This window comes from Pseudochaenichthys georgianus, chromosome 16 (assembly GCF_902827115.2).
Source record: "Pseudochaenichthys georgianus chromosome 16, fPseGeo1.2, whole genome shotgun sequence".
In the NCBI taxonomy this organism is placed as follows: Eukaryota; Metazoa; Chordata; class Actinopteri; order Perciformes; family Channichthyidae; genus Pseudochaenichthys; species Pseudochaenichthys georgianus.
This window is the reverse complement of record NC_047518.2, coordinates 42145241-42167787: the sequence shown is the minus strand read 5'-3', so window position 1 is coordinate 42167787 and position 22547 is coordinate 42145241. Positions and strand designations below refer to the sequence as shown.

Below are 22547 nucleotides of genomic sequence, written 5' to 3'. Positions count from 1 at the left end.
ATTTTATATAACACCAACATTCCTGACAATGGACCTCAATAGTTATCCTTTATGGTGTCCATGCCTTTGTAATAACATGTTTGAATGGAACATTTAAAAATCAAAATAAATATAACTTAAATATACATGACCTCTTAAATTAAAATAAAGTGAACATTAACACCAATATTATCATTTATAAAATGCTATTACCAAAAAAATAACATAAGCAGCAGATTTTTTTATTAAATATACCAACTACAAAATAAGCGGGTATTAAAGTGTAAACGGACAACAAAACGGAAATGGAAATGAAAAGGCCTGATGGTGGTGCTAAATCATAGCCTATTACCTGTTCTCAGTCTTTTTCTCATCATGCATCTTCTGTGTAGTGATCCAATATTGTTACCATAGCCTTGCCCTTTAACAGTTATCACGAGCCCTGGCTCAGCCTTACTCACCAAGAGCCCAGCGCCTAGCCTTCTTACAGGCAAAGTCACCGATCAAGTCCTTGAAGTCCAGCTTTCTAGCCACCTGGCTTTCAATGGACAGCATGGCAAGACTGCAAAGCCTTATGGGGGGACAGGGCTGCGGAGCCTAAAGATGGATCTGTTGGTCCTGGCACCAGGGGGAGGGACAACTGATTTAGTATGAATAGCTGCTAAAAATGTACCTGCATTTATTAAATGTCAGCTAAAAGAGGAGTGACATGAAAAACCTCTGAATTTTCTGTGAAGATATTAACAGTACTTAAAGGTGGGGTAGGTCATGTTGGAGAAACCAGCTCGAGTGAGCTAGAATTTGAAAATACACAACCGGAAAAAATCTGCCACTTCCTTACAGAGCCCCTCCCCCAACACACACGAACGCGCACATGACCAATGAGGGCACGAGATAAGTTTGTGCACAGATGGAAGGCTGACAGGCTGATAGGCTATCCAGTTATTTTAGCCGGGCCGGCTCAGATGATTGGTCGTGCTTTTTACAGCACCACGGCTTCCACAGATGACATTTTTAAATGGATTTTTTGTCAAAGCACTAAATATATTCATTGCTATCGGGATGTTAAGAGCATTCCATGCAATATAACAAAAAGTGTATGTCGAGCCGGTTTCTCAAACTTACCTACCCCACCTTTAATGTCAGCAAAACATTATTATTTACAATGGACTACGCTTAGCTAACAGACTAATTTCCACCAGTCATGGACCACACCCATCTTTTCTTTTGAAAAACTGGGTGACATACTGTCACCCTTTAGTCCCTCTCTCTTGTCTGTCTCTCCTTTCTTTTCCTTCTTGAAAGCCTGACTTTGTTAGTCGTTGAGAAATCGTACACACGTAAGTACTAGCATCCCTCCTCACATGCTCTCACTAGTCTCTCTGCTAGAAAGGGCCGGTGCTGCACAGCGTTTGGAGGCAGGACCAAACCATTACATGTAAATAGAGGGAGGTGTTCGATGCTTTGGATAATTAACTTTTGGAAGAAAATAAGTTAAATGAATCATAAGTTTAGTGAGTATATCATCAATATGACGTTATATTAATGTTAATTATTGATGAAAGGTTACTTACATTTTTTTTCTTAATGTTCTAACATTTTTTGGGGCCCAGTCACGGGCCCATAGAATCATGCTAACGTTTCACCCCCTTACGGCGCCCCTGATGATGGGGATTGATCTTCTGATCTAACTTTGGGTAAGAAAGCTTTCAGATGTTTTTTATAATATGTGTCTATTTTGTCTGCATTTAAAAAAATAAAAAAACTTGCCTTCAGAACCATTGCTTTCACTGGTCTTACATTCCCAAAAGGTGTACAAGTCCTGTGTAAAAGCAAAAGTCAAGGAAGACTTTTGTTGCAATCTCCACCAGTAAATCTTGACGTCATGCAAACAATGATATTTAAGATGCACATTTTATTTTGGATGCTTTGTGTACACATTACAGCATCTTTGCAAAATCCATTACATTGAATGCTAATCCAGTGCAGAGCCAAACACCTCCACCTCACAGAGGGTCAGGTACTCCTCTCTTCCAGTGACACCTATGTAAACATAGCGGCCGTCCATCCCGTTGGGAACCTTGAACTCAGCTGTTTCACCTGCCGGGATGCTGGTGATATTAGCAAACCTGTAGAAGAAGCAGAAATCACTACGTTAACCTCAGGAAGGGTTTACTGAAGTAATAGGCTTTTCATTTTATGTTCAACATGCACTCAAAGCGTCATTAGGTTTCTACGATTTACTTGGTTAGAATGTTGGTTGCGGATCTTTTAATTAGGGCTTGATAATGAACAATATTTATATTTCAGTAATGTTTAAATAAATGTTTTCAAATCATGTCACAGAATCACAATTGACGACCCTCGATCAGGCCTTTAATTTGGCGACCTTGGTATTTGTCCATTTCTGTGATCAGATCAGAACATATTGCAGGAATCATTCATAAATGAAGGGTATTCCCGCTCCAATCCTATTTCTTGGCAATGTAAGGAGTTTTAATCCAAAATGTAGCACCAGGTAAACTTGAGCAAGAAAAACTGAATAATGTTCCTCAAACGTGTTCCAACAAAATACCAATTTAGTGACTTTTTAATATTAGTATTGTAATAGGACAGGCTTTAAGTTACCTGGGATTTTCAGCACCATTGTTTACAAGAGAATCTCCAATGCGGATCTCGGCTCCATCGAGTCGTTCATGGACTCTATATCGGTTGGTTATCTTAACAGAAAACACTTTGTGTGTTTTGGGAAGAGCCAGCCTCCACCAGGCGTTCAAATCATTGGCTGTGTGACTGCAGGAACCATGACCCCAGTTGGAGTCCCGATTCCCATCAATGGCCTTAGATGCATCTCCAGTCTCAAACACTGATGACTGTGCGGCTTTTCCTTGAATGGCCAGGTTCTCTTCTGCAACAAAAAAACAAAACAAAGATTTAGGTTAAATCAGTAACATGTACTCCTGATGCAGATTGTATTTTATTATTCTGTTTCACCATGACTCTCAAAAGATTTGATTTAATTTGCCGTCAGGATGAAGGATATGAAAGGGATAACTCCACCATATATAACCAAATAACTACCATATATTTGTTATTGGAAAAGAGGAATTCAAGTATTATAATTAGTGCTGTCAAAATTATCGCGTTAACGGCGGTAATTAATTGTATGAATTAATTGCGTTAAAATATTTAACGCATTTAACGCATGTGCAGAATGGCCCGCCCCATACGTGCCACCAGTGGCAGCGCCAGGGTATGGCTGGGGTAGGCTACACCCATACCAAGAAATGGCTTAGCCCCACCATGAAAAATGATGTTAAAGTAAGCAAAATAAAGTCTGCCAACTCGCGCGGAGTAAATTGCACAGACAGCAGTTAGTCAGATTGATTTCAGTAGCCACGGTTTTGAAAACTTTTGTCACGTAGTGATCGTCTTCTCAATAGAACATCTTTGATAACGGCGTGGTGTTGTTGCAGGAAGTCCCGACGGAGAATACTTGTGCTGTAGTACAGGGGTGCACATAACTGGTACGCAGGTTATGTACTCTGAAATGCGTACCGTCACTTGTGTCACAAAGCGCATTTGCGTACCGACGTACTTGTGAAGCTTTTCCAGAAGGCGGTTAGATCACCGGACGACAGAGTCGGTCTCCGTGTGCACAGACAGGGCTGCTGTTAACGTAACGTGTACAACGGAATTGTGCCAAAACTACGCCAACCGGCTGCGGAGGGAGACTCCCCCCTTCACTGGAGAACTGCGCTCAAACAGCTGATCACAACGTTCACACTCTGTGGTCACGAAGTACTCCACTAGCCGCCCCCCCCCCCTCTGTCGACTTTCCTGAAGTACTCCCCGGTTGATGGAAATCAACACGTAATGAATTAAGACCCCACGGTTTGATGATTGATAGGTGTGTGGGTTGTCTTTCATTTTGACACACAGAAAAATGTTATAGTAAACATAGATACTGTATGTTAAATGGATATATCCGCCTTCTTTCATTTATCTTTCCATTCCCACAACAATATACATCAATAAATGGCATATTTTGGACATAGTTCGAATGGTGATTAATCATGATTAATTAATTTTTAAACTGTGATTAATCTGATTAAAATGTGTAATCGTTTGACAGCCCTAATTATAATATATTGAGTCTATAGTTAAAGTTATATATATAACTACAACTGCACTAAGTTTAACTAAATGTGTCATTCAGTTTTGGCAAATTAAACTTTAAATAAAATAAGACCTGTTTTAGTAATCATAAGTGACATGAAAGGATGTACCAGCCTTTCTCTTGTTCCTATTAATGGGACCATATTTTACAACTTAAACATCATGCTGGATTGAAGAAGACTTGAAACAATTCAGATCATAAACTAATAGGTACACTCTATCCAGCGGTAATACATCAAGTGAGTTGCAGGAAAATGTTCATAGACTTCTACACAATCAGACTTTTAGAAATAATGCAGGTTTAAGGCACTTCTGCATTCAGTTAACTTTTCAGCCACTTGGCTGATATGACAGTTCCTTGTTTAGATGGAAATCACACATTATTTATGTAAGATCCCAAACCCTCACCAGTTGGGGCATGGTACCCATAGACTTCCACCTCACAGAGGGCAAGGACCTTTCCTTCACCCGGTATACGCACAGTCACATAGCGTCCCTCCGCACGATCAGTGAAAGTCAGAGTGTACAATGCCTCGATTGTAGAAATTGTACCAACCCTAAAAGAAAGAGAACAAAAGTGAGAAAGAAAGAACATGAATGACATGTTATTGCCCCAAGGCTTCAACAGTTAGATAACAGGTAACTGGTAATTACATCATAGACTTCTATACAATCTGACTCCTTTTTGCAATCAGGGGGCACCCACTGCGAGATATGAAAGACGATGCAAGTTTAACGCACTTCAGCATTGCCTATATTTTTGATAAGCAATGCAAATAAGTAAAATTACATGGTTGAAATATTTAGGAACAGTTTCTATGAGAATCTACTGGCAGAGGTGGGTAGTACATTTACAATTCAGAGGTACTTGTGCAACTTAAGTATTTCCATTTAATTCTACTTTCTCCTCCTATTCCTCTACATTTCAATACGGAAACAATGTAATTTTATGCCAGTACATTCATTAAACAGCTTTAGCTACTTTTAACTAAATGTATCTCTAACAATTAAACTAGGGGACTAACTCTTTAAGTCACAAAACAGTCAAATGATATAAATACAATTAAACTTGTAAAATGCTTCTCCATGCATGAATATATCTAGAAATGTCACATACATATTTAATCATTAAGGACATTTTGCTGATAATACGTTTATTTAAGAAACCTCTTGAATGCAGGACTTTCCCTTGTAATGAAATATTTTGAAACTAGGGTATCTGTACTTGTACTCAAGTAAAGTATCTTAATACACCTCTGTCTACTGGTGGTGAGCAATTAACAGGGGAGAGGAGAATATAAACAAAATGCTCAGACAGTTACACAAAACAAATGAATAAAATGTGTGCAGGAAATGTCTTACACTGGGTTTGCTGCACCATTGTTGTCTAAAGAGTTGCCGATGTGGATCTGTGCCCCCACAAGCCTTTCTGGACAGCAGTCTCCTCTGTTGGAGATGATGACGGAGGTGACGACGTAGGGCTCCAGCAGGTCCACTCTCCACCAGGGGTTGCTTTCTTTATCAGTTTGGCTGCACGATCCAGAAAGGAACTTATTGCCACGGTTTCCATCAATAGCGTTGCTGGCAAATCCAAATTCATAACGGTTTGACTGGGTCGCTTTTCCGCGCATGGCCACATTTTCTAGTGAGAAGACAGAGGTATGGCAGTGTTTCAATAGATAACTTTGAGATCGTCCTGAGTACTCACGACACTCCAAAGAAAACAGCATATGAGACACATTACAGTCATAGAAAGGCTGCAAGTTGTTTGGAGAGTTAATTGAACATGGAGTTAATTATTGCTTATTAGCTTGATATATGACCTGTGTTTGAATACTGAACATTATAGACGCGGGCGCTTAATTTCCAAATATACTGCATTTATGTGAGTTTGGTTGTACTGTGTGCATTTGCAGTGGTGTTGCTAAATAGTTTCTATGTGTTTGTTTGCTTACATTGTAATGCCTTGAGCAACAGTATAATCGATACGAATCGGCCTAAAAACTTTCTACGCAATACAAAAATCCTGCAGGAAGTTTTTGCAGAGAAGTCAGCAAAAAGAGGAAGTGGTGTTCTGATTCAGTCCGAGTACAAAACAACAATTGGAGAAATCAGACTAGTCATTAAGGCTGCAAAACATAAAGTGTATATATTTAATGTGAGCAGATTACAATATTCTTATTTAGAATCCAATTTTCTTTTTTAAACATCATAATAAAATGGTCCTAAAGCTTTAGTTAATATTTAACTTGCTAATGAATATGTGTTTTTATCTTAAAGGAAAAAAAGCTACAATTACAGGGATGTTGGAGCAAAAACTTCCAGATAATTCAATTTGTATGTTGACCCTCTCGGATCATACTTACGATAAGTGGAGACTGAGCACGTCTGCAGGAGCAGCAGCAGAAGGACAACACAGAGCTTCATCTTTCTGGTAGAGCGAGAGGATATCGTTAACAGAATTTCATTTAAAAAATGACCATATTTTACATTTTTCTTACTGTTAGAAAGGCAGGATCAGTGATTGTAATGGTAAAGTTCAATGACTTAGAGTTCAACATTAAGATAAGATCGATCTTTATTTATCCAAAGGGATTTTGTTGCGCTTCAGTTGCAATACAAAGTAGAAAAAATACAAATGAGGATTCCTTACTCTGTAGAGGGTTCCTATTTACACGCTATGTTACATATTTTATAATCTATTCTGTGAGACAAAGACAAAATAAAAAGTGTTACCTGGAGACCCTGACAGTCTGTTGGTTCAATAGAAAAGAAAGAAAAGTCTCCAAGCACCAAACAAAGAGATTATTTTTCTCTTTATATGCATCCTGGTCAAACCGTATCAACCAATCATCAGAAAACAGATCATATTCATATTCAACACCAACCAATCTTATTGGGTTTACTCCCATGCACATGTATTTCAGTTCCCTTTTCTTGTGGATTTGATTATAGGAGTCATCCAAGTTAATGCCAGGAAGTATGCTAAATATCACCCAATACACACCAATGTATTACCAATACTATAATTGTAATATTATGTTAAGTAACTTTGATAATAATGAACACAAAAAAGTCATGTAGTGGTGGAATGTAGGTTATTACATTTAAGTACATTTTAAAGATACTATTATTAGTATTCCCAATATAATCTGCTTCATACTTCTACTGCACTACACCGGCAGGAAGGGAAAATAGTGTCCTAATACTTTAAAACTAAAACTAACTTTAACGAATGGTCTGCCAGAAAGCGTTGTCCCATCCAAGACGGTTAACTGTATCAAGTCCTGCCTCGACCATTACTGCCAAACATCACCTTCACTTTGGACTATGTCACTGTTGCCAGCATCCATAGTAAATAAAGAATCCTACTATTTATTTATGAGCGACTAAAAGGCCTTAGGCCTATTACAGCCGTATCCTATTGATTGATTGATTGATTGAATAAATATTTTAAAACAGGGAATACAATGATATTATAAACATTGTATTTGTTATATTATCAAACAGCCTATAGTGTACGAAATAATTAGCTCATCATATAGTATTCAAATATTGCTTAAGAATCAACGCTGATACAAGTATTTTGTTCAACCAATACAAAAATGTTTAGGGAAATGGTTCACATCTACAGTATACTCTATAGCTTGAGCCAATGAAAAATAAACAAATTGCCTCAAACAATATTTCTTATGTCCATGGAAACTATAAGACTTGGCACAAAGTATATTTTTCTTGTTGAAGGAAGTCAATTAATTTAAATTATATATTTAATCCAAACAAAAAAATATAGATTTTGTCAAACAGTTTTGTCTCATTAAAATTAACTAAATATTATTTGTTTTATCCAATCAAAGATGTATATATTTTGTCAAACTATATTTTTCTCATTTAAAGAACAAACTGAATGTTTAATCTAATCCAAAAAATATAGAATACATCAATAATTTTCATTACACATTGTGATATTTAATAATATAACAACCATATTTATAGGGTACATTGTTCAAATGAAATGTAACAATTTAAAATAATACATAGAAAAAAAGCACCGCGGTTGTATTCTTAAAGGCATAAAAATGAAAAATAATTCTTGCCAGAAAACGGTCAAGTTTCAATGGTCTGATTGTCAGCCCCACATATCAAAACATTTAAGAAAACAAATGAAAAACGTTCATACTATAAAGTGACCGTTCCTTTTGAAGATGAAATATCTTTCAGACTTATGCTGTGATATAAGCAAGCAAAAATATGACCACCAGAGTACAGTGAGAAAAATACCTAAATTATAATTTTAATAAATATTAACCTTTAAGGGTAAACCAATTTAGCTGTATTTTTAAGCCCTCTTCCTTAAATTAGTTATGTTTTGCATGCTTTAAATCACAGCCTAAGTCTTCCACAGACACCACGATGTACCTTAATATTGTACAACTCCAATAACATTAACTTTGGAATCCCAAACGTGCTGAAATGTAAAATCCTCAAGTGAGGTTAACATTGAGCTGACCAGACATGAAGATATTCTACACATTTTGAAAAATCGTGTAAAAGTGAGTCAAGTCTTAAGTTAGCCAGTAAGCTTAATTCTCAAGGGTCAGATTTGGAACTTTGAAGAGCCGGCAGCCAAACATATTATTGACCTTTGAAACCAAATGCGTACGCAAAACAGTTGCCAGCCGGAGCAGAGCCCATCAGTGCCACAGGGTAATTCCTAGGACAGTTTTTATATGTTCAAACAGTACTACTTCAGAATGACGAACCATAACTAGTCACACAACAGGTGTGTAACCTTTTCATTCTCCAGGGCAGTCACAAACGTTTTCTGTGACTTGTTATTGTCTTTATAATTGTCCATGACTGGAAAACTTGGACGTGTAGGAAACCTGAACTAAGCTCTATTGTAGAGCTGGTCATAGAGCTTCTTGACCTTGGTGGCCATGCCTTTCGGGTCCAGCTCCATGAAGACTTTCTGGATATATTCAAATGTCAATTTTAATGTCTTGGGATATTCCAGATTGAGAGCATAAAGGAAGCCCAGGAGAATGGCAACAGCATTTGCAACAGACGCCAACTTATTCACAACCTCTTGTCCCTCAAGTATGATGCCAATGTCTTCGGTTGCGGCTTCTTTATCTCTGATGACGAAGATTGCGATTTCCGCTGAAGAATTTGTCCAGACTCTTTCTTCTCCTACACCTGGAAAATAATTTAGGAAAAAATAATCTGAAATCAATATAGCTCGGGCTTCCCCCCAGATGAATAGCCTAACTGTTAAGACATATCGTGGACGTCCTGGAAGGCCATAATTGACTGTAAGAAGGAATTGTATCGTGATGCATAGCTTTGGCTCTTGTCTGTAGCTATTGTCTGAGCACGTCTTTAAACACTACTAGGTTGTGTTGGTGACATTTTAATTTGACTTGTACTCCTATTACACTTTGTGTTGGTCACTCGGGATAAGAGCACCTGTTAAATAACTAAAAAGTTATGTAAAATGTAACACACATCATATAAAGTGGACAGCCTAAGCTAGAATTTGAACACCTCAACAGTAATCTTGCCTTACCAGGTATCCCTTGATCAGGTCCTCCACCGATTCTCCCATGTTGAGGATGAGACATTTGAGAGCAATCTCCCTCTTTCAATCAATCAATCAATCAATCAATCAATGTTTATTTATATAGCCCAATATCACAAATGTTACATTGTCTCAGTGGTCTTCACAGTTTGTACAGAATATCAGTATGACAATACGACACCCTCTGTCCTTAGACTCTCACATCGTACAAGGAAAAACTTCCAGAGAAAACCCCACGGTTTAAAGGGGAAAAATGGGAGAAACCTCAGGGAGAGCAACAGAGGAGGGATCCCTCTCCCATGACGGACAGACGTGCAATAGATGCTGTGTGTAAATCGAAGAGATAATACATTTACAGCATAGGTAGTCCAAATGTTTGGAAATGCATGTGTCTATAATAAGAAGATGAATCCACGAGGATGTCAGCAATCTTGTGGGAGCCATCATGGAAGTAGTATGGTGAGAGTCTGGCAGGACCGCAGAGACAGGTTCAGCCACGACTCAAAGTCCAGGATTCAGATTCAGTGTCAGGATAGAGGATCCAGGACACACGACCACAGCAACAGGATTAGCCATGACTCAGGATCCCGGCGTATATATGGACACAAAAAAGCGATTTGGGGGAAACTGGGTTAATCGGAACATGAGATTACACAGGTACAAACAGCCAGAAAGACGGAGTAAGGTGCCCCCCCAACAGTCCAAGCCTATAGCAGCTAAATTAACGTGTCTACATACATGCACTCCCTTAGGATAGGTTGAGGGGAAAGGGTAGCAAGTAAGAAGTAGGAAACAGAGGTGGAGAGAGGCACACACAGGGAAAAAGGTCCCCATTGGAACCTGAATTTGTCAGAGGTAGGAGTAGGTCAGTGACAACATTCCACACTCCCCGGCCGGGCTAGGCCCCTCTGCAACCTGTTACCCTCTAACAACCTCGAGAGGTCATAGAGGGGAAAGGTTTGGATAAAGTTTTAAAAATAAGATCTACGTTTTTAGGATTTCAGTGAAAGAGTAAGAACTAAAAGGTATAGGAGAAGAGGCACAACGTATCTACGTTAATGCACTCTTAGATTATTTTATTTTATCACTATAAGCTTTATCAAAAAGGAAGGTCTTAAGCGCACTCTTAAAAATCGATAGGCTGTCTGCTTCCCAAAACTAGCAGGACTGATGATAAATGAGATCCCACTTCCAGCGTAATATGCTGGCAGAGGACCGCCACGGCTAAACCCCCCGAATACTCTGCCAACGCGACGTTTGTAAAATAGCCGGACCCCCCTGGGGTCTCGGGGGTCACCCCGGCGTGCCGGGAAATACCAAACCCCTTCCCCCTAACCCCCCCCACCCATTTTAGGCGCCAATCAACGCGTTATGCCCATGTGGGCCCCTGTCCCTTCTGCGACCACCAGGGGGAGCTCTCACCGGTGTCCGGCAACTTGATATGGGGGCCCACTCGGCTCGGGGGGGGCTCCCACATCTCAATATGGAAGCCCACTTGCCTGGGGGGGCTCCCACAAGTCAATATGAGAGCCCACTTCAGGGCTCCCACAAGTCAATATGAGAGCTCACTTCAGGGCTCCCTATCCCACATCTCAATATGGAAGCCCACTTGCCACCTCTCTGTGGCCGCTCCAAGAGCCCCAAATGACGGACTACAGACCTCCAGCACTTGTAGATCCCACATCTCAATATGGAAGCCCACTTGCCACCTCTCTGTGGCCGCTCCAAGAGCCCCTATTGACGGACTACAGACCTCCAGCACTTGTAGATCCCACATTGTGGGACCTCCCCATGGCCCCTCATATCGATTTGTGGGAGCACCCCCTGGGTACAAGTACATCAATATAAATATGCTCTAATGGGCCACCATATTCATTTGTGGGAGCATCCCCTGGGTACATGAATCTCTAGCGCCACCTATGTGACACCTACACACATAACACATTGGCTGTCCACATATAATATAGTATCTTGGCAGTGGACCGCATAAACGCCAGGATATCCCTTCGCCAGCATATGGTGGCCCACGGCCCCAACAAATGCATGGGGAGAGAGCCTCGAAAAGGCCGAGTGTGCTTACCGAACACAAACTGGAAGCTGATTCCACAAATGTGGAGCTTGATAAGAAAAGGCTCTGGCTCCCATTGTACTTTTAGAGACTCTAGGAACAACCAACAACCCTGCATTCTTGGAACGCAATGCCCTAGTAGGACAGTAAGGTATAATGAGTTCTTTAAGGTAAGATGGCGCCTGCCCATTAAGGGCTTTGTAGGCGAGAAGAAGAATTTTAAATTCTATCCTGTGTTCTATAGGGAGCCAGTGTAAGGCAGCCAGAACAGGAGTATTGTGGTCCCTTTTCCTAACTCTGGTTAGTACACGAGCTGCAGCATTTTGAATCAGCTGAAGCGACTTGACTGACTTCTTGGTACTCCCTGATAATAAGGATTTACAATAATCCAGCCTTGAAGTAACAAATGCATGGATTAGTTTCTCTGCATCGTTTTGAGGCAAGATATGCCTGATTTTTGCGATATTGCGTAGATGGAAGTAGGCAGTCCTTGAGATTGATTTTATGTGGGTGTTAAAGGATAAATCCTGATCAAATATAACACCAAGATTCCTTACAGTGGGATTGCCCACAATATTGAGTATGTAAGTAGCTTTGGATAAAAGCGTCTAACATTAATGTAAAGAAAATGTAATGTTGGTCATTTATTTTGGTTCCAGCTTCATAAAGACTCTGGATATGTTTTGAGATATTCCATTTAAGATTTGAGAGCATCGAGGAAGCCAAGAAGAAGCAGCAGCATTTGATTCACACCGCAACTTGTTCCTAACCTCTTAGGTCTGATGCCAGTGATTTTGGAGCATCAAGGAAGCAGGAAATGCTACATACAATAACTAGTTTAGAACTTATTGTCACTCAGGTATGATGCCAATGTTTTTGTGTGCAACTTGTACAGCTAAGAAAACAATAACATTGCAATAGTGTCAGTCTGAAGAATGTGTGCAGCGTCTTAATTGGCACACACCCGAAAAGGAATTTGAGAAGGAAATCAAATCTGAGTTGGTGAAACCAGTAAACTGCAGGGTTGGATTGTGTTTCTTCAGAGAGGAAAACAGAGAAGTACTGTAGAGCATTCAAAATGTTGAAACACACTAGAACAGATAAGTGAATTGTGCACATTAAGCAACAAATAAATTGCAACTAAGCCTTTTTGGTATGTTTTCAACTTTCCATGTGCAGAGGTAATCAGGGGTCATTCACTGCAATGTTTTTTTACCTGATGCTTTTTTATGCTATTTTTCACACATTTTGGTCAAACACATGTAATGGTTGATGCATTTAGTTGGCTATCACTCTTTATTATACACAGTTTACAAGTTTGTGCAAATTAGTGTTGTAATGGTCCAATTTAATCAGAGGTCGTCCGTAACACCATTAATTAAGCAATGATGAAAGAAGTACTTATACATTTTATTTATGTCAACATTTAAAATGCTCTATAATATATGAAAGCCTTGCATTTAAACATTTACCCAAATGTATTTACAAAAGCATTATCAGTAAAATGCACATCAAGTAAGTCAATTGTTGTGCACCGCCAAATGTGTTAATCAGTCATGTTTCATGTTTATTTTGTATTGTTTTTCACTTCCTGTTTTTTTTTTGTCACGTCTCACTTCAGGTCCCTTGACTCCCTTTCCTTATGTGTTCTCCCGCCCTCATCAGCGTCAGCCCCGCTCCTGATTGTTTTCACCTGTGTCTTGTTGTTGAGTGTTTAAATTCCCCAGTCTCGCAGTGTTCAGTGTCAGTTCGTCTTGTCTTCATGCCAGAGCGCTTCTCTTCAGCGTTTGCGCGTTTGATTCAAGCCTATTTTTGCTCCTGAAACTTATTATAAGTTTAGTTCCTCACGTCGTGAGCGATGTTCTGTTGTACCTTGTTTAAGCCTTTTTTGTCATTTGTCATAAGAGTGATTTTCTTTTGTTACATTTTTATACAAATAAAGTATATTAATTATACTTTACCTTTACTTTACTTTTTTCTTACTCATTAACCGACTTCACAGACACTATGAGTCATATTTTTGACCACTCATCACCTGCTACAGAAGCCAGCCGAAGACTACTTCAGATGCGCCAGCATAATCGTCAGGTGGTGGATTATGCTATCGAGTTTCGCACGGCAGCAGCGGACAGCGGGTAGAATGTTCCGGCTCTTCGCGACGCTTTTCTGACTGGGTTGTCAGATCCAATCAAGGACCAGCTGGCTCCTCTGGAGGTATCACGGGACCTGGAGTCTGTCATTGCCGTTTCCATCCGGATCGTCAACCGTCTTCCGGAAAGAGAGAGAGAACGTCGACGCAACCAAGACGGACATCCCAGTATCCAGGGCTTCTCTCAGCGAGCCGTTCCACCAGAGGAGGTTTTCCAGCCAGCAGATTCGGACCGTTGGAGGACAGGGTGGCACGAGAGCACAGACGTGTGGGCCCAGTGGATGACCTTGGAGTGAAGAAACCCAGGAACAAAGAGCAGGTGGTTTGGACACTTGCTAGGTGCTGGGTTCAATATATTAGCCTGCTTAAAACAGAAAAAAGAGAATGTCGAAAAGCTGAACGCAGGTGGCGAAAAACAAATCTCCAGGTTCACTGTGTGTGTGTGTGTGTGTGTGTGTGTGTGTGTGTGTGTGTGTGTGTGTGTGTGTGTGTGTGTGTGTGTGTGTGTGTGTGTGTGTGTGTGTGTGTGTGTGTGTGTGTGTGTGTGTGTGTGTGTGTGTGTGTGTGTGCTACTCAAGGCATATGCTCGAACGGGAGCTGCCTGGACGCTGCAATCATGTTGCTGCAATCATGAGTGTGCTGACTTCTTGTACAATGTCCCGCTGTCTGGCTTCCTGCATCAAGTCAAGTGCTCAGCGCAGTTGTGTGGATAGAGCGCTCCTCTGTTTTCATTTAAACAGCTCCTTATATCCGTTAACGCAGCTAGCTAGCACCAGATGCTAACAACAACATTACACGTAAGGTCTCTCTCTTGCCCACTCACGCCACACACACACCCTCCCACACACACCCTCCCGGTCCTCCCGATGGCCAGTCGGTGCCTGCTGGTGAGCGTGGAAGTGTGGTCTGCCACAAGCGGGCAGCAGGAGCGTGGCTGTCAGCAGCATCAGTTTGTAGACGGTATTTTAAACTTGATGCGCTCTGAACCTACGGGGCGGCCGAGGAAAAAAAATACACATGCGTTAATCGCGTTAAAATAATTAGTGGCGTTAATTTTTTTTGCGTTAACGCGTTATTAACGCGTTAACTTGACAGCCCTAGTAAATACACATCTGAGTTGACAAATATGACATGTGGGGTTCCTCAAGGCTCCATCTTGGGGCCTCTTCTCTTTAACATCTACATGCTACCACTGGCTCAGATAATGAAGAACAACAAAATAAGTTACCATAGTTATGCAGATGACACACACATTTACGTAACAATTTCACCAGGAGACTATGCTCCAATACAAACACTGAGTAAGTGCATTGAACAAATCCATGACTGGATGTGTCAGAACTTTCTCCAATTAAACAAAGATACAACTGAGGTAATGGTTTTTGGAGCCAAGGCAGAACGTTTAAAAGTTAGCGCTGAGCTTCAGTCTGCAATGTTCAAACCAACAGATAAAGCCAGAAATCTAGGTGTAGTCATGGACTCTGACCTGAGTTTCAACAGTCACATTAAAACAGTTACTAAATCAGCCTACTATCACCTAAAGAATATATCTAGGATTAAAAGACTAATGTCACAGCAGGATTTGGAAAAACGTGTCCATGCCTTTATCTTCAGTAGACTCGACTACTGCAATGGTGTCTTCACAGGTCTCACTAAAAAACTATTAGAAAGCTGCAGCTGATTCAGAACGCCGCTGCTCGAGTCTTCACTAACACTAAGAAAGTGGATCACATCACTCCTGTTCTGAAGTCCTTACACTGGCTTCCTGTGTGTCAAAGAATAGATTTCAAAATACTGCTGCTGGTTTATAAAGCACTGAATGGTTTAGGCCCAAAATACATTTCTGACCTGCTGCTAAATTATGAACCATCCAGATCTCTCAAGTCTTCAGGGACTGGTCAGCTTTCTGTCCCCATAGTCAGAACTAAACATGGTAAAGCAGCGTTCAGTTATTATGCTCCAAATATCTGGAACAAACTCCCAGAAACCTGCAGGTCCGCTGCAACTCTTACTCCTTTTAAATCCAGGCTGAAGACTTTTTTTGTCGCTGCTTTTAATTGAACTATTCATATCTTCAACTGCACTGTAACTTTTATCCATGTACTTTTTCTTGGAACTATTCATATCTTAAACTGCACTGTAACTTTTATCCATGTACTTTTTCTTGGAACTATTCATATTTTAGACTGCACTGTAACTTTTATCCATGTATTTTTCCTTAATGTTTATTTTATTAGCTTTTCTTTTTTAATGCTTAATGTCTTTCATTTTTTTTTGTTTTTTTTGTAAAGCACTTTGAATTGCCTTGCGTTGAAAAGTGCTATATAAATAAACTTGCCTTGCCTTGCCTATAATCACACAAATTCTGTGTTTTATATTTAATAATTCTGTGTTCTTTATTGATTGACCAAAAACTTTGGTCGCAGGTTCCTCAATAGTGCATTACAAGACATCTATCAATATGTGTTTATACCTCCACCAACTGTCATATTCTGCACATTTCTTATACTATCTACATACATCTTATATAAGAGTATAATACATATGTATAATATCAGTTACAATAAGTGCTTCAACATAAAAACTTTGTGGATACCTCCAGCAACATTGCTGGAGGTATACACAAAGTTTTTCATTCATTGCATAACTACACCGTTTGTGTAAATGATATGTCAATAAACCTTAGAAATTTTGAAAGGGATGTGCAAAATAGTCATTATATACAGTCTTTAATTAACTATTAGTAGAGAATAACGAGTAATGAATATACTTTATAGGGATCCTATTAATATCTAATAATACAAATAATGAAATGCAATAACATGCTTTAACCACTAGGTGTCCCTTTATATCAGCTGTGCACCTTTATGGTGTAAATACAGCCTATCTACAAATTGAATCAAATATAAAAGTCAGCCGAATTAGTGTTGATAGTGCAAGGAGACGTATTGTGTGAAAATAAATGAAATATTTTGTTTAATTGCTGTTATATTTATGATCCATGTCACGTTTTCAGTGTTGGCGACAGTTCCTCATGTTTGTCTAGAAATGTTCGCATCAGGGCTCTATAAATAGATAACTACGGCAGATATGTAATATTTAATGGAGGCGAACCGTGTATTACAATGCCGTTATGTGATGACCTCCAAAGAGAAAAGCAAGCACACTCGGAATAAAGTATTTTCGGTCTGTTTCCGGTATTTGTTTATGACGATATGATGTGAGATGTGAGACTGGAATTGCACAGGGGAAAATAACGTATCTATGCCATAATTTTAGATCCGGATTTTGTTAAACTAATACGTTTGCGCTGTGGACCAACACTATACATTGACGGGGAAGGGGGTAGCAATAAAGATTACACCATTAAACTGTTACACAACATAACAGAAATAATATTGATAGCAGCATCCCTAGCAACCACCTTGGTAACAATGAAAACGTTGTATCGACACAATTTCCTGAAGTAATCTTCGTAATAACTAGCAAACTAAAGATCATGTACATCCACTGCACACATAATCTGAAATAACAACTCATATTTCTCGCATCAAATGACATCAAAACGCATTTTAATGGCCAAACTAACTTTAAATAGGCATTTTACACCGAGAATAAAACGAAGTTCGGCCATGTTTTTTTTCTGCAGGGAGAAATGTGAAGATCACGTGACATAGACGTCAGCCATTGGAATTAATGGTGAAAAGATCTTACAATTTCAGAGGCGTTTTTGTAGAAATACTACGTCCTACGTTGTTGACCAACGTAGTTATTACACGTTTTTTTATGAGACTGGGTTGCTCACCTACAACCTCACATACGAGTACAAAGTGATCTTAGGAAGGCAGATATAGCAAAAGATGAACGTAAACGACAAACGAGGCGATCGACATGTTTATTTCCTGGTAAATCAACAATGGGTCCTCAATGTACACGCCCCGTATTCCTATGACGAAAATAATAGAATGTCACCAGTTGTCATGACTCAAGTTATACTGCAACACCGGCAATTTCTACCGGAGCCTCCGCCATGGAGCATCGGCACTTTCGGCAGGTTATTCTCATGCTGCTGTTAATCTGGAGATCAACAGACACTAGCGGCCCGCGCATATGATTATATAATCAGACAACGTCCGTTAAAAAACATTATAACATAATGAGAGACGTTCTGCAGTAAGGAGGGGCGTTTCACCGACGACAGGTGTTCTTACTTTTATGTAGTTGACGGAGCATTTTTACTTTACACGACACTGTTCAACACTTAATTCTGCTTCACTCTTTAAATTAGATAAAGGTATGTAAGGGAAACTTATGCAGCAATGGAGAGTTAGGACTCAGAGAGACACGAGGAGAGTTGGAGCTTTGATAATAATAATAATAACTTTATTTATATAGCACCTTTCATACATGGGATTGCAGTTCACAGTGCTTTACATCAGTAAAAAATAAGACATAAAATAAGTGTAAAACAAGCAGCAAGAGCAAAGCATAAAATGGGATAAAATAATTAAAAATAAAAACATGGGGAATAAAACATAGAGAAATAGTGCAATGTCAATCACAGAGAATAGTGCAGTATAATAGTGTAAAATCAGTAAAAAGATAGGTTTTAAGCTGCCTTTTAAAAATGCCTAATGTATTGGCTTCCCTAATATTGTTGGGTAACGTGTTCCACAGTTTTGGGGCGTAGTTTACAAAGGCTGCATCACCGATCTTCTTATGACTCTTTCTGGTGACCTCTAATAGACCTGCATCTGATGATCGCAGTGTTCTGGCGGGTGTGTAGTTCATTAGAGAGTCAGCAATGTAGCTGGGTCCTTGTCATTTAGAGCTTTGTATATGAGGAGAAGCACCTTAAAATCAATTCAAAAGTTACAGGAAGCCAGTGTAGAGTAGCTAAGACAGGACTAATGTGTTCCCTCCTTTTGGTATTCGTCAGTAGTCTAGCTGCAGAGTTTTGAATGAGCTGGAGTCTTCAATAGCTTTCTTGGGAAGACCAGTGAATAGTGCATTGCAGTGTCTAGTCGGCTAGATATAAAGGCATGAATTAGCTTCTCTGCATCATTTTGATTTATGAATGGTCTTACCTTTGCTATGTTTCTGAGATGAAAGAAAGCTATTTTGGTCACTTTGTTTAAATGGGCGTTGAAGTTCAAATCTGAGTCCAGGATGACACCGAGACTTGTCACCTCCGGTTTAATCCAAGTGGTTAAACTTCCTAGATTATTTGTTAGCATCTCTCTTTTTGATTTGGGGCCGACAAGTAGGACTTCAGTTTTGTCCTCATTCAATTTAAAAAAAATTATCGTTCATCCATTTGTTTATGGCTGTCAGACAGTTGGTAATGGAGTTTATGGCTGTCACATCATTTGGTTCAGCGGATATGTACAATTGTGTATCATCCGCATAGCTGTGGAAATCTATACCATGCTCTCTGATGATGTCGCCGAGCGGTAACATATAGAGAGAAAAGAGTAATGGACCTAAGCAGCTCCCTTGTGCAACCCCGTAGCGGCTTTCATGTTTCTCTGATGTATGGCCTCCTAGACTAATATAGAACATCCTTCCTCTGATATATGTTTTGATCCAGTTCAACACGCAACCAGAGAAACCAATAAGCTTTTCAAGTCGATTTATTAGGATGTTGTGATCAATAGTATCAAAAGCTGCACTGAGATCTAATAGGATAAGGATGGAGATTTTATTTGCATCAGAGTTGAGTCTGAGGTCACTAATTACCTGTGAGTGCAGTTTCCGTACTGTGGTATCTTCTGAAACCTGACTGAAACACTTCTAACATGTTGTTTTCTTTAAGATAGGAATTGATTTGGACTGAGACAATTCTTTCCAATATTTGACTGATAAATGGTAGATTTGATATTGCTCTGTGGTTTGCTACTGTGTTGTTATCCAGTTTAGGTTTCTTTAATAGAGGCTTTACAACAGCTGTTTTAAAGGCATCAGGGAAGACGCCAGTTTTAAGGGATGTGTTTATAATGTCCAGGACTGGACTGGAGATGCTATCAAACACTCGCTTAAAGAATGTTGTGGGGATAGGATCAATGTCTGAGGTTATGGAGTTTGCTTCTGAGACAGTTTTACACAGTTCGCTTAGTGCGATGCATGTGAAGTTACTCATGGTTACATACTCTACTGAGATCGGTTTCATCTCCACCTCCACTAGTATTGATACTAGCTCTGATTGAAGTTATTTTGTTCTCAAAAAACAGAGCAAATTCCTCACATTTAGCTGTTGAGGAGGGTGGGGGCGGAGACAGTGTTTAGCAGCTGATCGATAGTGGAGAAAAGGACTCTGGAATTTCCGGTATTTTCTGTGATAATATTGGAAAAATAATCTTTCCTTGCTCGTCGGATGGTTCTGTTATATGCAGTTAAAGCATCTTTGTAGATTTCACAGCAGATAGTGGTTTTTGTTTTCCTCCATTTTCTCTCTGCTGCATGACATTTCCTTTTTTCTTCCTTGACAACATTATAGTTCATCCAGGGGGAGGCTTTGCTTGTCGATTTCTTTTTAGTGGGGCAACAGAATTTAATACAGATGATAGTGCATCATTGAGATGTTCTACCATTTCATTCAGAGAGCTGTCATGACTGTGTGGTTCATAGAGTCTGATGAGATCGGTGAACTTTGATTCAGCTTTGTCGTTAAGGAGGACTTATTTTTCTGTTTTAGTAAGGGTTATTTCAGCATCAAAGAATATACAGTGATGGTCAGAGAGAGGTAGCTCAGTTATTGAGATATTATTGATGTTTAGTCCAGTTGTTATCACTAAGTCTAATGTTTTACCATGTCGGTGAGTTGCATTTATTATATGCTGTGTTAGATCAAAGCGATATAGTAGATTTGCAAGCTCTATAGCTTTGGAGTCCGCTTTTTTATTTATATGAATATTCAGGTCTCCGTTTAAGATCACCTTATCGTAACTGGTAACACATATGCCCCTTTCACACCAGCGCTTTTCCAGCTCCAGCGGGATCAACTTCCTGAACAACAACAAAATGCCTGCCTTTTATCCAGTTAGTACACAACGATGGAAAACCTCAAACTGAATAAGCAGCAGTGGTCCACTGAAGAGACCAGCTACCTCGTGGCAATCTGGTCTTCCGAAGAGGTACAGAGGAAGCTGGATGGGAGCACGCGGTCCAAAGCTATTCTGCAACAATTGCAGCGAGAGATGGCAACCGCTGGTTATGACCGTAGCATTATACAGATTTGAAACAAATTGAAAAAAATAAAGAAGGATTATCGGGACCAAAAGAAAGAGCTCGGACGGAGTGGCAGCGGTCGTCCGAAAACAAGTCCACATTTTGACTTGCTAGACTCGGTCCTCGGAGACAGACCGACGAGTGGTTTGGGATCCACGGTGAATTCGCTTTCTCTCTCGTCAATTGGGTTGGAGGACGAGTCATTTAATGCTGGTGAGTTATGCATTACTGATTTGTGTTATTTGTTCCTTTTTGTTTTACAACATAAACTAAACCATGTAGCTATCGACAGACCTGGCAATAATAGCTAAAGTTGACCTACTACAGCTACCGGGTGGGCACCCATGTGCTAGCATGCTAATGCTAACAATAATAAACAAAGGTATCCCCATGGCATAGACAGCGAACGCCTCCAATGTATGATTTTTCTTCTCACTAACGATGTATGATTTGTTGAAGGGCTAATTTTGTTCATTGTGTTTATATTGTGTTTACAGACATATCTCGTTTGGAGTGTACTGTGTCGGAACCACCACTACCGTCGGCGTGTAGCTCGCCCGTGCACATGCTTGGGTCTCCTCTTGCCACAAGCAGCTCTTCCCAGGAATCTCTGGTGACCCTAACCCAGCCAGTGGGCCGAAACAAACAGGCTAAGGTTTACAGTGGTCATAATGGTAATACTGTTCCCTGTTGCCATTTATCATAGCATTGTCCTTGTAGTAGTTGTTCAAGTTATGCAACTGCAGCCATAATAACAATAAAACATTTCATTACACAGTATATAATTTACACCTCATAGAATTCCATGAATACAGTGTTGACTTCATTATTAATTTTCCCTTTGTAGTTATTTTTTTAATTCACTTTATTTATATTATATACAGTACTAATATTGTCCATACTTTGTATGTAAAATAAACATAAGTCAAAAGTCATGTCTTATTACATTTAATTTTTTCAGTGATCCACTGCAAACTAGCTAATGTCACTATGATAAAACACTGAACTAAAACAGTGGTAGATGATAAGTATTATACTCAGTGGCGTTTCTATATGTACAAAAGTGGTGGGGCACAAAAAACTAAGATGTCTAAATATAAGCTTCTGCAGTGAGGTTCATGGCTGCTGAGGCTCCGATTCTTCAGGTTTACAAATATTATATTTTGACCTAAATCAAAATATATTATTTTCAAAAGCTTTTTTTGTCTGATGCTTCAATTAATTTTAAACGGACAGTTCAACAGAAGGATACCCAAAACATGTAATTTTATCATTTAAATATTGAATTGTTCTCTCTTAGTAAGATCCCATTTTCAATAACATTGCGGTCTTACCTTGACATGAAGATGAAGTCCATTTGCCTA

At 39.6% G+C, this 22547-nt stretch overlaps 1 protein-coding gene across 1 annotated transcript; it reads right to left on the bottom strand.

Moving 5' to 3' along the window:
* Window positions 1–1874: 1874 nt before the first annotated feature.
* On the bottom strand, window positions 1875–7002 carry LOC117460793 (fucolectin-2-like). The gene is made up of 6 exons (XM_034102370.2): window positions 6895–7002; window positions 6525–6589; window positions 5521–5800; window positions 4567–4715; window positions 2608–2887; window positions 1875–2108 (listed from the first exon to the last, which is right to left on the bottom strand). The coding sequence occupies exons 2-6, from the start codon at window positions 6583–6585 to the stop codon at window positions 1955–1957; spliced, it is 924 nt and encodes a 307-aa protein (XP_033958261.1). The 5' UTR covers window positions 6586–6589; window positions 6895–7002; the 3' UTR covers window positions 1875–1954.
* Between the last annotated feature and the right edge of the window lie 15545 nt (window positions 7003–22547).